This window comes from Apostichopus japonicus, chromosome 19 (genome assembly GCF_037975245.1).
Source record: "Apostichopus japonicus isolate 1M-3 chromosome 19, ASM3797524v1, whole genome shotgun sequence".
Taxonomy (NCBI): Eukaryota; Metazoa; Echinodermata; class Holothuroidea; order Aspidochirotida; family Stichopodidae; genus Apostichopus; species Apostichopus japonicus.
This window is the reverse complement of record NC_092579.1, coordinates 6,941,474-6,957,874: the sequence shown is the minus strand read 5'-3', so window position 1 is coordinate 6,957,874 and position 16,401 is coordinate 6,941,474. Positions and strand designations below refer to the sequence as shown.

Here is a 16,401-nt window from a genome sequence, read left to right as displayed (position 1 = left end):
ATGTGGCAAAATTACATAAATTTGTAAAATCTCCTTGGGCCATCGCTCTTAATATCCGTAGTTGAATTCTACCGAATACCAAATAGCAAACGGGACTTTTAATGTCTAATTTAATACATTCCCTCTACTTTGCAATCAGATGAAATAAAGTAACATACCGAGGGCTTTATGGACGGACTTGCCTCGGTAAATCGTTCTCAGATAACGAATGACCTCATGTTTATCGCCAAGTCAGCAGGAGCTAATGTTTCTCACATTTCTCCCAATGTAAGGCCACATCCAGAGTCGACCATAAGTTAGACAATGCCAAGCATGACAGCTCCGAGCAGATTGTACCGCGATGACTTTGTTAAATTCCCCCGAGGCTTCATATTCCGCGAGATCTGACAGGCTGCACGACAGAATCTCGGGGTGAATTTTGCATCCAGCTACACTTCAGCTAACATCTTAAATGCACCTACTCCTAGGATAGTATTGCACTTGACATTTAAATATCTCTCAGTGGCAAAATCTGTTAAAGGGGAACAATCATCAGCATCCCACATTAGCGGAGATAAACAACAAATACATGCCAGTTGTATTGTATTGCAAAAAAAAACCTAAGGGCGGAAACGCACTAGGAAAAACAGTCCCCAAAACACTCCCTTTCAACAAAAAGGATACTTATCGGGCTGGAAAAGACTGCTGATACTCCTAAGAATCCAAGGAAAGAAAACTTCCAACGATCGCAAATATAACCAAGACGAAATCCAAGGGAAATATTTCCACAAGAAATCCGTGTGATGACACTTTTAATGGTAGAATGAGAAGGAAGGGCAGTGACTGGGGGGGTCCGGTCATAGAGGGCGCACAGTGTTATTATGTTACCAGGACTTTATAGGCACGGTAGAACGAGGTGCTAAGGTTGTGAGGAGACAGGTAAGCGAGGAGCGAAGTAAATTTGGACAGGACGGAAGGAGTTCTAAATCTTTCTGTTTTGTGGATCTTCATTTATTTAATATATTTTGCATCATCCCACTTGCCACACATTCATTTTCCATCAATACAACTTGGCTTGCCTCTAAATGTGGTAATTCTGTGTACATTGTGATCAGATTCCAAAGCACCAGGGGCCTGTTCAATTGTAACACACATGTATCTGTAATACACTCTCAATGACAGCTATAGAAAGCCTATAATAAATATTCACACCAGTAGAATCACTGTGTCTGAGTGGCATGGTCTTAGGTCTGTGACACAAAGGTCCGGGGTTCGATTCCTACCTTTGCCTGGTAAGTCCCAATAAGACGAGAACGCTAAGGTTGTGAGGAAACAGGTATAAGCAGGGAACGAAAGTCAATTAATTCAACGGTTTTGGCCTCATTACTCGATATTCTGGATATATTTCAAGAGCTGCCATCAAATCATATGCACGTCAGAGTTCAGGAGTTTTCTTTCTGAGAATTGCCTGCGGGACACTAAAATACAAGCTTGATGTGTACTCTTCATCCAACACCACCATGCCCCTCTTCATTTTGAAGTGAAATGAGCGCTGATTTTTATTCCGCCCCCCCCCCCTATCTAAATGCAAATAACAGAAATGTTATCCTTAATTGTTTGGGAGGAACAAAATTCCCTAAGCAACAACTCTAAGATTTGCAGTGATCTTTAAAATCATTCCCTTAAACATTGCTGCCTCTAGTTTTGAGATTGTACCTTCGAGAGGCCTTTTGAGACTTCAGCAGCCAGAATGCGAAAGAAAAATTAGCTTTATTGTACACGAATACAGATGATTTATGGAGAGTAAATAATCCTAGCGATAAACGGCATCGGAGTTCCTTTAACGTTGCAAAGTGCACATCAACTTTAAGTGTGAGATATTACAAAGCTTGGCTGGTATCAAATGATAATGAATGTTTACAGAAGACCGATGTGTAAACAATTCACCGTCATATAAACAGTACAGTATATTATTAGACCTATAAGTACGGCAGCGTTCGCCGCATCTCATGACAACGTAGGAGGATGGAGATGGTGATGACGGCTTGGTACTGCATCGCTTCTCTAAATCACGGTAAACAGAGCAAAACAAACTTGCTGCTTGTGGGAAAATTGAGGGACGTTACATAAAACTTAAAAAAAGTATTATTGGAAATGATAATTTATGTATAAAACTTAGAGAGCCTGACGTTTTGATTCTCGGCAGAGTCTTAGTCAGCATTTTTAGCCTCCTACAAGATCAAACTATCTAGTCTTCTAACTTTCATAAATATTTACCTACAAAGGCTTTTTACAGTAGGTAAAAAATTGGCTTACAGGTTTTTTTTTCTCTTTGATATTAAAAGAAAAGCAGCTATTTGCATACGGTGATCAGATTCCAAAAAATATTACCATACAAATAGAATATTCCTCATACTTTACAATAAATAGTATGAAGGAGAAAGTAAGGATGGAAGGCATGTGGGGGAGAGAGGGGAGAGAGGGCAGAGAGGGGAGGGGAGGGAATTGAAGTGAAGGGAAGGGAGCGGACATAACAAATACTGACCTGATGTAATTTCCCCTGATTTCTGACATGATTGAGCTTTCACCTCCAAGATATTCATAACATAAACTCAAGAAGTTGTAGATAACAAAAGCTGAAAAGTAAAGAAATATAATGAATATTATCAAACAAGACACCTACTTGTAAGTTGACGGTCCAACGAGTCAGGAAAACAAACCTGACACTGTTGTGCATCAGTATTTTTATTATCTCCACATATGCTAAGAGAGCAACTGATCAAATTCAATTCTCCTCTCCCCCCCCCCACTCCCTCCCTGTCACTGCTACAGTCAGAGAGAGCCTCTCTGAAACTTGTGCAATTTGTACTATAATTTACCCAACTCATCGTCTGAGTTCGATATCGAGGCTAAAAGCCCCGCAAGGAAATTACTTCTTGATACTTTTAGCAGTTTCAAATGCTGGACTAAAACCTGAAGTGCTTAGTGCCCAAATATTCATTTGTTTTAACTTTACGTATTTAAACACTCGTTGCATAAGCACGGGCGTCAGCAGGTTTCAGAAAGTGAGGGGGACACTATACTATCTAAGCGGAGCGCCACCATTGGTTGGCGCGTAGCGTACCAGAAAATTTTGGGTACATAAGACCCCCTAGATCGCAGGAGACGGCCTTCCTGAGTCGTTTTTAGTTACATCAGAACCAGATCTGTGAGGAGAAATTTTGTCTCACAAAACTAAATTCCGACAGAAAGTACTGGTAGAAAGATGCCGTTCTGACACCAAGGGAGACGAATTACACAGCTTCCATCTCAAACGAAATATTGAAAAAGTGGCGCCGTCACCTCCGGGATGAGTGGAGTGGTATATATAATACATGCATGTAGGTGCGAGACGTCAGTTGTTATGTGCCCAAGTACTTTAATAATAATAATCAGAAGAAGGCACCGCGCGCAGAGCGTGTGGAGCGCCTAGCCGGCACTCAACAATAAAGATCTACCATATCCGGCGAATACATGTAGCCTTAATTACTTAACCCCTACACCCCTATTCGTCCGTCCAGTCCAAGGGACTGGAGGTAGTGATATGAACATAGTAACTCATCACCATCTACCTGTATGGCTTACCTAATCCCTTGGAACCCATACAAACAACATGTGTGCAAGATTCAATACACTTTCGAATGGTCTCCCCCCCCCCCCCCCGAACGAATTAAATGGGCAGATTTAGGATATTGGGAGAATCGGAGATAAATGACGGTGCAAGTGATAGATAGCAGGGGCCCAGGGAGTCCAGATTTCTTGACCTTAAATAGAAAATCGCGCATATGCATGTGATTTTTTTTAATAACTACTCTGAAAAGTGGGTGGGACAAATGATATGATATCCCCTCCACTTTTGAAAGTGGGGGGGACATGTCCCCCCGTCCCCCACCTGTTGACGCCCATGTGCATAAGGAAACCCCTGAGGCTGTCTAAGTCTGCTATAAAAAAAAACTGCCCTCTTTATAAGAACAAAGTGTCTGGTGATATGGCGCAGATATTACAAGATACTGAATAAACTCAATATGCTATTCTAAAAGTTGTGTATATATCTGTCTAGAATCGGTAGAAAAAACAGGACAGGCTGTAAAGCATTTTGTATGGTGAACTTCAAGGAGTAACATGAGAATTCAAAGATTCCACCCGAATGATATATGCTTCTGAAAACCACTTACCTTCATAAATATCTCTAACACTATTGAAATAGACATAGTAATGGTGTTTACTGATGAGGAGGAGGGAGAGCCAAGAATCAAAGGCATAAATAGGAATAAAGAAAAGAATTCGAACGATCCATCTTTGCTCTCCGGGACTGTTGTAATGCCTCAGATGCATGTAAATCTGCAGACGAAGAAAGGGAAGAAAAGAAGAGGAAAATAAACATAGGACGTAAATTCCTCGTAAAGAAGGAAGGAAAGAAACCTTATTTTTCTCTCTTTTTTATAAGTACATGTAAAACAATTTTCCACATAAATCCCTATTCTCAAACTATTTTTGGACAGAATTAGACTTGCCGGTACCTCAAAGTTGATAGGGCTCCAAATTTTTTGCCAATTGGAGCAAAATTAACGTTCAGGTGATTTGCAAGTCAGAGTTAAGGAGCTGGGACAGCAGATGAGGACTGCCGTTACTTTTAACACATTTTTTGTTTGGCGACGACTTTTTCGTCAACAACTTTATCAAGCCCAGCAAGAACTATTCAAATTAAGAGGAGTCCTTCAACAAATTAAGTCATTGATTTATGTATCATTGATCCATTTTTCAACATTTCGTCACCCAGACACTTAACGATACCAACATTACTATTCAACATAAAAGTATACTAACAGTACATCACAGTAAAGACCTCTAGAGATTAACTGTCTTGTACCAAGGCTAAGACCTCTACAATGATTCCTTCTTAATCTAACAGTAGACTAGAATCAGTCCCCTTTAAATGGTGATGGATTTCTACCACCACTAATCATTGGAATTACTGTTGGGAATCAAACCCAACACCCTGCTTCAATAATGTCTACACACACAAAATAATTACTCTATCATATCTATAGACATCCTTCTTGTTTACGATTTACTAACCCACCTTCAGTCATCATTTTATTTAATTGACCCACTTCTCAGCCTCCCACATGGAGTGCTGGGTGTTTATAATTGTTACAAATTTCATTGTTTCTAGAAAACATTCATTTAATCAATCTAGATGAGAATCCAAAATGGATAAAAACATGACACTTTTTCTTCCGCCTGTCTTTGACATCCATTCTGTAAACTGTCCTCTACAAAGTGACTCTGTACACAACCCTGTTAGTCACTTACAAAACTATCTTTCAAACCACTTGAAACTAAAACCCACTTTCCTCTTGGGATATGAAATGGTTGCTAATAACTACTGTATGTTTCCAGAAAGATTAAATGTGCATAGCAAATCAGTTGAGCCTGCAATTTAGGTTGGAACACATGTATGTCTGTTGCAGTTAGGCTGTTAGAGTAGCAGCTCCCTGGGCTGTTCTCAAGTTATCAGCCTGTCTGTTATATAGTTCTGGCTGTTCTCAAGTTATCAGCCAGTGAAATAACACTATGTTAATACACAGGGATTATTTATCGTTGAGACTTCTCCTAACTCTGAGATGGGAGTTTATAAATTTAAGTTGGCCCCATCAAAGGAGGTGAGATTCATCTTGTAGCTTGAAACACCAAGTTACAAGCCACAGTAATGCATTTTAATGAGAGGCACAGACATAATGGTGACTATTCACACAACGGATTGCTGATCCCCTTGAATAGATCTTTATACAATAGGCAAAAATAGCTGGAACTAAAGCCCACCTGTAAATCCTCCCAAAATGCTAAGGATACTTAGGGGGCTACAAGTACAGAAATTTAAAGACTTTAGTAAACTGGTGAACAACAAAAGATGTTGCCATGGGAACCAGATGTTAAGCTTCGAACAGATAACAAAATCCAGTCTGACCAGTAGTGACCGTTCATTAAGGGTGTTCACTGTTTGAAAGGTTATCAGTTCACTCTAGCTAGACAAGGTACAGTAGATTGAGAATGCTGGTGTTGTGAGGAGAGAAGTAGGCAAGGAAACACAATCAATTATTATTGCATACAATGGGAAAGTTCTTAATCTAACTCAAAAGATCTTTCTTGGTTTAAAACCAATAACCACTGCCAGAGGTCCCACACTACAGTAATTAGTGACTTAAATTATCATTTTGTCCAGTATGTACAGCAAAGTTTGCACCTGCAGACTTTTGATGTTTATGTCCTCTAACTTGGTGCAATAGTTTAGAAAACAATTTATTAAGTTAATTTTCCCAATAATTAAGTTCCTTTTATGGTCAAGTGTGCCACCACCGAACTGTACATAGCAAAAGTCAACGTCTTAACTTCGCAAATGGTAGATTAGGAAGGGTAAATGGAGGGCACAGTGCTAAAATGTTACCTGTTAATACTGTAGGCTAGGCAGATGGGAAAGTGAAATAGTACATAGAACAGTTTTTAATACTGTACATATTTTAGCCAAATTTGAAAGAAAAATGAATGCACACGTACTGCATAAGTTTTTTTTTTCCTTCTTTATTTTTTATTTACCAAATACAACAGCTGTCAAATGATGTATGGATTTTAAACCATTTAATATTCCTGTAAATTGCTAATTGCCATTGCTAAAACAAGGAGATAAAATTGTCAGTACTATAGAAACCTTTACTTTATCCAGTCCTCGTTCTTAGAATTTGACAAATGAGCTAATAGCTAGAATGTTGTTGTTATGGTAACCAGGATATTGACTGTTTGAAATTTGCATTTTGTATTGTATTTGCATACTGTACATGTTGAAAGCAAGGGATAAAACTGTGCTATACTGTACTGAAGGCAGTGCAGAAAGTTTGTGTTGCAGAAAGATGTTGTTTATTTGATAACCTTTCATATTTGTGCTTAATAGCATCATGACTACAGAATTTGGCCCACTTTGATGGTCATGCAGTAATGACCCAAAATTTAACCATGATCAAATCTGCTGGAAGTTTACAAACGTACTTTCAAAGAGGCTCTGATAGTACAAATTACTCCCAGCCATGGAAGATAATATTATTAAGGCAAAATTCAGTATTTCAGTGTTAATAATACAGTTAATACATTTATACAGTAGTTATCAACACTGATTCAGTATTTCAGTGTTGATAACTATAATACACACATATAATATATGGATTTTCCAACTCACTACAATTTCAATATATAATTGAAGTTGTAGTATCTACTGTTCAAGTGGACAGTAAAATGCTTGATGGAATTTGAACAAGGGTTTTTCTTTTTTTTCTATGAGATCAGCGGGAATATTGTGTGGCGATTCTGAAGGCTTTGAATTTTTCCTTTATATATAGTACAATTCCTGACTGTGTTCAAATACTGAAAAAAATGAGATACAGATCAATTATTCCCTGGAGCTGCATACATACTGTCTATATGCAATATTACCACATGAACTACTTTTACAAAATAAGATTGTTTTTGCTTCCAGGTTCCAACTTACAATCACTTTGCTTGATGAAAGGGAATGAAGAAAGAATAAGTTAGTGAAATTGTTTATTTAATACTCCCCCATGACCCACATATGAAATGATAGAGAAAGAAAAGAAACATTAGACTAACACAGCACATAGTCACTGTATGTACATACTACATGATATGTACATAAGAGCATCAATTCCCTGAGAAATATTTGCAGAGTCAACATAACCATGGCAAGCCAGTATTTGTCTATATATTAAACTGACTACACAGAATCGATTCTAGAACCCTCCAGCAATCATTCGATTTAGATTTCACCTCGTTTGTGTTGTTTACCCTCCGTGCACATCACTAACTTTTCCGAACAGCAATTTGCTCAAAAAGAATACACCTTTCATTCTTCAAAATATCCTTGTTCCTTTTCTACCTTTGTAGGAGGGAGTGGTTGGGAGGGGGGTGTAGAGGACAGAACCACCATTTGACTTTAAAAATTGATTACTGACATTAAATGTTGGTATTCGAGTAGCATTCATCACCAACTAATGAAATAAACTTGCAGCATGTTTGAATTTCAGTCCAAAATTCCTAGTTATGAATTCTGCGCCAATGTTCTGTACATCTTTGCTCTATTTAGCAATAAGTACAACGAACTGCGTAAAATGATTTTAAACTAAATCATGTCACATCTTTCTTGGCTATTAGATCTGCAAATGTTGAAACATTCCTTCCTCTGTAATTGTTAAATGGCAGAGTTGACTATCTTGAGTCGGTTTGGTAGACTCATGGAGCTATAAACAGTTTATAGCTCCATGGTAGACTGCACTGATATCGTCTCTCCATTAATGCAGTACAAATTACAGTGTGCATGATAAAGCGTTTTATAGGTAATAAACAACTCAAAAGTACGTATTTGGAATATTCATCAAGCTATACTTAGGTCTACGTGGTCGGAAAAGCATGTCCGCATAGCGCCAAATTCAAAATGGAGACAGCAATGTGAACATAGCCGTAGAGTATCCCATTCTTTGACGGTCGACTGACCGTATGAATTTGTTAAATGACTGTATTCAAAACAATGCACAGTATATTAAATGAATGCAGAAACACAAAGAGGTCTCAGGAACATGCAGGAAACCCTCGGTACCGAAACAAGACCACGCCAGCTAGGATCATAGGCGTAGGAGCCTCATTTGATTTGGGGGGGCTGTAACGACTTGCCCGAAAAATATAACCACAATTTTTCGCGCGCTCCGCGCGCGTCCCACATGTCAATGTGCATATCATTTAGGCATTCATTGGTTATTACATCACCTGCCAATAACATAAAATCATTTTCCGTGTTATTAGCCTTCCATATTGGTTAGAATTATTGGGGAAGTTGTTACAACAATAATGATAATAATAATATAAGAAAAACACATTGCAAATTCTTCTTCTTTTAGTAGGTGCCAGAGGCGGAGCTAGGGGTATTGGTCGGGAGGGGGGGGAGAATGGTCTGTAGGGGCGCTTTTGACACTATCTAAGCGGAGCGCCACCACTGGTTGGCGCGGAGCGTACAGAAATTTTTTGAGTAAAGATCCTCCCTAGATCGCCGGAAATGACCCTTTCCGGGCCTTACTAATTTGCAGATAAACGAAGAATAAATAGGTGTCATCGCCATTTGTCAGAAAATTGCACCAACAATATGTGACAAATGTCAATAGGTATTTGAGAGCGCAATATAAAAGTCAATAATCGCGAATAAGTAAAAAGTGGTGAAAAGCTGAAAAGGGCGCCAGCATTCCATTTGAGTCCGTCAAGGGGGCATCCGCCCCCTCTGACTGTATGGACACTCCGCCACTGGTAGGTGGCGCAAAATTCTCAGCATATTGCCCAAATTTTCACCAAAAAAATTGAAAAAACACGCTGCAAATTATTATTCTTTCAGTAGGTGCCCGAAAAAATTCCCAGCATATTGCCTGAATTTTCACCAAAAAATTGAAAAACACATTGCAAATTATTATATTATTAGTAGATGCCCGAAAAATTCTCAGCATATTGCCGAATTTTTACCAAAAAGAAAAACACTTTGCAAATTCTTCTTCTTCCGTAGGTGCCCAAAAAATTCTCAGCATATTGCCCGAATTTTCACCACAAAATTTGAAAAACACATTGCAAATTCTTCTTCTTTCAGTAGGTGCTCGAACAAATTCCCAGCATATTGCCCGAATTTTCACCAAAAAATAAAAATTGAAAAACACATTGCAAATTATTATTCTTTTAGTAGATGCCCGAAAAATTCTCAGCATATTGCCGAATTTTCACCAAAAAAGAAAAGAAAAACACTTTGCAAGTTCTTCTTCTTCCAGTAGGTGCCCGAAAAATTCTCAGCATATTGCCCGAATTTTCACCAAAAAAAAAGAAAAGAAAAACACATTGCAAATTCTTCTTCTTCCAGTAGGTGCCCGAAAAATTCTCAGCATATTGCCCGAATTTTCACCAAAAAAATTGGTTGGGGGGCTGCAGCCCCCCCAGCCCCCCCGCCTCCTACGCCTATGGCTAGGATATTCTGTTTGGTCCGTTTCTCATGTAAAAAAGGGATGCACGATACTTTGATATTATTTGTGTATATTTTCATGTCATTTCAACTTGAAGTATTTGCATCACTTCTGCTTAGTATTTGGTAATTATTTCATATTATAAGGGAACAGACAAGAACCATAACAGAGAAGTAGTTTCAACTTCTGAATGGTAGAATCGGAAGGTGAAGTGGGCGGTGTCCCGTAAAGTGAGGGCGCAGTGATAATATGTTCCAACAATGTAGTTTAGGTAGATAGGTAAGCACATATGTTGACTGGGAGACAACAGCATACTGAAGATAGATGGCAGTCACAGCAACATTCAAAACTTGATTGCACGAACTGAAAAGGATTAGTACTAATCAAAGCTTTATAAGAGCCTGATTGCACCAATCAAAACTTGATTGCCCCAACTGAAAAAAAGATGGTACCATACAGTACTAATCAAAGCTTTATGAGAGCATGATTTGCACCAATCAAAACTTGATTGCACATACTGAAGATAGATATTGAAAATAGATATAGTACTAAATCAAATCTTTATAACAGCTTGATTTCAAAAATTGATACTTGATTGCACCAACTATATCTCAAATTATATCAACTGATACTCAACTGTTCACCAATCAAAGATTGATGACAATAAGCAGATCAAAGCAGATCAATCAATCAACGTTGACCAACCGAAGCGAAGCTTGATCACACCACCGAAACTGTGCATGCCATGATTCAAAGCTTGATCATAGCAAATGACGCTTGTTCGAATCATTTAAAGCAATAATCAGTACCATATGCGCACTAAGTTTAACCATAGAGTTTAGTCTGTGCTTGATCATTCTAGATTCTAAATTTTAATAAAAAAGCCCAATATATAAAAGTCAACCAAGTATATTTTTCTTACCATCACCAAATGCTAAACCTCCAAACTGAATTTACCCCTATAGCTAGACAGACCAGAGATGTATCTGTCGAAATCAATCACTCCACTTGTCATGAATCAAATTGATTTAACATCAAGTTTACTTCCATAAGAATTAAATCCCTTTCCTTTCCTATCAGCCTTGCAGGAAATATCATCCATTTCTACTGCAAATGCCTCAAAACATAAACTTTACTCTGCGATATTTTCTGTCAGTAGAATACATAAATAGTTCAATACTAGTTTATTGTACAGTTATATGTTAAACATTCGTTGCACATTTTACACTCAACAACCCTGCGGATAAAATCAGCAGCAAGTTGTTATCCAACGTTGGTGATACACAGAAATTGTTAAATGTTTCATTTTCATCACATGTGCATGATGAACAATACCAACCAGTTTCTTGACTTGTTACTCCTTAAAAGCAGCTACGTTTTGAGTTTGGTCGTCAAGTTTTCCAACCTACCAAGAATTAATCAAAATAACAACTACCAATTGGTTTTAACCAAATAAACGTTAAAGGGTAGTAATTATAATTACAGAACTTGATGCAATCCTAAACATGTTTCCATCTGGGACGCTTTTCATGGAGGGACTCTAAATAGATATCAAGTTCAAAGTTATTGACCATTAATCACTTTTTCAAATGTAACTTGGCTAGTCAAGCTAATTGAGCTATATTTGATATGATTGTCAGTTGTATAAAACAGAATTAAAACAAATTATCAAACTCATCTCATTGTAATATTCACACATACTTACAGTAAATACATCTCAAATCAACTATAGATTTATTTAAGTGGTTTTCCATACCTTCCACAGTATTAAAGAGTTTATTTTATTACAATTAAACCCAATTAATCAAACCAATGCAGAAAATTTTGTGTCCCTTGTCCAAGAAAGTTAGTGTAATGCTGTATTTCACGAGCAACCCTCATTCTCAATAATCATCATTCCTAAATGACATTGAAGCAGAGAAAGGTAACATAATTTTTCTTTGGGGATGGGGGGGGGGGTGAAGAGGGAGGGAGAAGGGCAAGGGAATATTTTAAAAGTCTGATTGTATTTGGTGATCTTTCAAGAAACAAATTAAAGCCAATTATGATCCTGTTAATGATTAATTATTATGATCATTTCCTTTGCTGGTCTACTTTTAACAAGGTAGTGAAAAAGCTGCCTACCAACATGTTACAGGTTAGTTGATAACCTGGTCAACAACACATGGAAATGCTTTCAACAAATCAATAGAAGAATTCTCTTTGAAGGTACAGTATGTCAACAACACCACTCTTTCTGTGCAAAAGGCTGAGGTACTGTAGTAACTACACTTTAATTGCAAAAAAAAAAAGAAACAAGCAGATCATAAGAAGGCATTCTGGAGACCTTTTTGATTGGTTATATTTAAAATACATGTACTTAACTTAGAATTTGTAATACACGACACTTATACCACAATTTAATTAGAATTAGTAGTATGATCCTTGAATTATACCCCACTTTGCTAACATTACTAATTGCGATTATGTACCAGGGAGCTCCCTGGATATACCAAGTAATTAGATTCATGTAAGATGTGAACTTTGACACGTCAGGCTTTACAAGGTCTTCCGATAATCATGAACCTCCAATGAGCTCAGTCAATCCTTGATCTCCATTGAACAATATGTCATCTTGAATTCAGTGTTGATTATAAGTATACAGTGGGAATCAAAGTGTCTCAAGGGAGGGAAAGGAGGGAGTGAAAAGTCTGAAATTTTCTAAACATATTCAACAAAGAATCCCAAGGTACCTCTTAAATGGCATTGAGTAGTTACAGTACTAGTCAAAAATATAGATGTAGTCACAGACCTCTTAGATTTAGAGTCATGTTGCCACACATATCGCAACACAGAACGTGTTTGTATAAAGAATCTTCAAATTTCAAAATCAAGGGATTTTTCTTTTCTGTTTTTAGCATGAAGTATTTAAGAAAAATATGCACTCCATGGATTCAGGAATGACAAATAAATTTCAACAAAAAATATATTATAGAAAGTACAGTATGTAATAACAAACACTTAACAAAATTGAAGTACTGTATTGTCGAGTCCAATGAGGATTGTACATAAACTTCAAGTTAAGGACAGAATATTTACATCGTCATGGTAAACAAACATCCCTTCCTCTTGGATACAGTGACTTGTGATTGACCTTCCATCGTAGCTTGAAGCTGTCATTAGCGAGTTCCAATCGTTGTTTGTCTTATTGATTTCAATTACTTGATTAGATTCTTCAGAGGCCATCTCAATCTTCCGTTTATTTTGAAACTTCAAATTTTTCACCACACCGAGGAAACTATTCCCCAGGTCTTCTGAAACTTCTTTTGTGATAACGCAGCATTCTACAAACAACAAAAGACGTTGTCTATGAGAATAGCTAGCGCCTGCTGCTAAAGTTTGGTAAAACTAATGATTGCATCATAATCTACTCTACATCTAAGGAAAATGAAGGGATATATGTTCGAATACACCATCAGTGCCTCCAGTCTACTTCTGCGCAGCAACAACTTGGCCATGTACTTGGATGATCCCAAGGTCCCGAGTTCGAGTCACTCCAAGATTAATGTATGTCGTCCAGTTTTACAGAGTTCATCATCATGGACGTTAAATATGAATCTAAGAGACTGACTTCGGTCGGCTTGCGGCTTTGATAAGCCAATGATGGCTTCTTCGCGAGTTCCTGCTTGCAGGAGGTTCTAACATACATACATGATGTGTGTCACACCACAAGTACCGCTACTTGGCATGCATGCGACATTTGTAGATCAAATCAAACGACGGCAAGTTCTCCCCGATGATCCTTCGTGCATGTTTTATGATGCTGTCCAGACTCCTTGTCCTCGTGTTTGAAGTTGTTCCCATCCAGCATGTGACACAATAAGACCATGTATACACCACAGATAATTATGACTAGAATAATTATTAAAGAATAATAAAAGAGTGATACGAGCTGCATTCTTACAGAAGACACCTCTCGATCTAACCAGATTAGATATTCACTTTTTATAACGTGAGCTACACCTCTGGAATACTCCTATAAAGACTAAATTAATGAATAATGATGACAAGATGGCTTCTCAGTGCAAGCCTACATCTATTCTTTTATCAATTCTAATAACTCCAAAATACGCTCTCTTAAAGGCATTGAAGACTCGCCCAAACCGTGTGCCACCCTCGGAAAAAGTTAACTTAAAGTTGCTTGCAAATGAAGTTTTCTTCTTGTCGCTACAAAATGCTCACAGTAATGAAACGTGATACATTGTTATCTTTTATCTGGACCTAAGATCAGGGAGTTCTATAACAACTCCCTGCTGATCGAGATGTCCATCGCTGCTATGTTGTGGGTATTGACCGTTCCTGCATGTATTGACTGTACACTAGTGTCTAATTACCGACGGTAGCAAGCTGTGTGTGTATTTTCTGGGATCGATGGTGGTGTCTAACACTTCTGTTACACCTCATTCGAAAGTAGGTCAGATTACCTGCATCAGACGTTTCTTTGTGCGCGAGTCTTCACTCCCTTTAACTTTGTGTACAACACAGCACCCTTGGATGACATTCAACACCATTTTTGCTTGATGCATTTGCAATACATTAAATTGCATAAACTTGTTATTTGAGGCCATAAAAGCTTAAATGTTTTCCTATTGAGTTACTTTTGTGTTGCCTGGTAATTTTCTCAACAATTAAAATTTGGTAGGAAAAAAAATGAAACTTGGACTGATAGCACTGTTATTTTTTCAATGCTCTTGTGAAATATGAAAATTCATTCTGTGCCTAAAGTTCCTCCTTAAAAAAGAAAACATTGGACATTTAGTGGAACTGAGACATGAAGAAGAATAGCCTAACAGCCTTGGAGATTATCAGTTCTGGAGAGTTGAATTTCAAATGGTTATTCCCATAAATCTGACCACTATTCATAATTCAGAACTTCCAAAAAAAAATTCATTGCGGTTTATAACAATGCTGCAAATTGGAACCCATTTAATTTATAACACATTTATAATGCAAACGTCTGAATACTACAAGTGGCAACCGACTTAAATCTGACAGATGTGCAAAGATTTACAAAGACCTCGGTATAACCTCCTCACACACAGCCAGAAGGTTCATAATTTTCTCCTGCCGACACGCTGGCCAATAGACACAGAGACCGTTGTCGTTATGTTGAGATCAAGGTACTGTAGTCTAATTGAATACATCAGCCTTGCACGCACATTTCCGTAAAGAAGAAAAATAGCGACGGGCAACAGTTTGCACTTCCATCCGAGTGAATTACTAATTTGAAAACTACAGAACAGATTTTTTCTGATTTTTTTTTTTTATCAGTGCTTGAGTATTCATAACCTATAGCTAACGGTGAAACACGAAGGCTGTGCAATCATTCCAATATTATTCTTTTTCTTTTTTTTCCGGGGGATATGTACAGTGAGATATTATCAGCTACGGGAGTGAAAAGCAAATTTGAAGAAGGAATGATAACAGGATTTCAAATTTACTTTAACATTAGTAAAGCTGTGTACTTGGTAGATAAGATCAGACTCTGATTTGGTAAACAGAGAGGCTAATTAATTCAGAAGGTATCAAGAAATGTTAGGTGTTCATGATATGCAGCTGTGACAGATGCTGTAGGGAGGTAGTCCTGTATTGAAACTGTGGTAATGTACATCTTTTCCCGGATTTTATGCGGCGACCGAGAGATGGATCCGCGGATTTAAAGTCTGGCGTTTATATCTATGAAGACTATGGTGGACTACAGTATGTCAAGCAAAGACCAGAAATACAAACCAAAGCGAGAATGCTTACAGTAGTACAATATACTGACATCAGGTGGTGTTCACTACGAGCAGTACTGTGTATATTTGTCACTAGTTTGCAACATTTTTATCAAAATTTACCTAACTCGTATCGACTGTATTATTGTTCATATAATTATGATCACACCATCTTACAGGCCCATACATGTTCCCATGTACATTTTTAACTTATGTATGGGGCATAAATTCACATTTGGCCCTTCCAGATCAATGATTCAAGCAGAATAGTAACAACAAATCTTCACTTATTAGTAAGGAAACTTGCATGGCTGTACACAGTGCTGAATCTCAATCCTTCCATTACTGATGCCACAGGGTCTGTATTTCAAATCTCATTTCAGCTAGGTGTCTTTCATTATCACTGTCTGAGTCAATATCAAGTGCTACTTCCTTATTATTATCTACATCAATTATCTGAATCATTCTTGTCCCAAGGCTCCCAAGCTATACTAGGCACTGCCCCATCTGCAGTAAACTTGTGGAACATTAGGACTAGTCCCAGTTATACTTGTGTGGTAGGTCGTTGGGCC

The 16,401-nt window shown here is 37.8% G+C and overlaps 1 protein-coding gene across 2 annotated transcripts in view; it reads right to left on the bottom strand.

Moving 5' to 3' along the window:
• Window positions 1-16,401, bottom strand: part of LOC139959613 (transmembrane protein 184B-like) — a 38,872-nt gene that overhangs the window by 12,992 nt on the left and 9,479 nt on the right. For both annotated transcript variants that reach the window (XM_071957354.1, XM_071957353.1), the window contains exons 2-3: window positions 4,194-4,359; window positions 2,525-2,615 (exon numbers count right to left, since the gene is read on the bottom strand). In XM_071957354.1, the coding sequence (XP_071813455.1) occupies window positions 2,525-2,615; window positions 4,194-4,359 (257 nt within the window). The remainder of the gene's footprint in view (window positions 1-2,524; window positions 2,616-4,193; window positions 4,360-16,401) is intronic.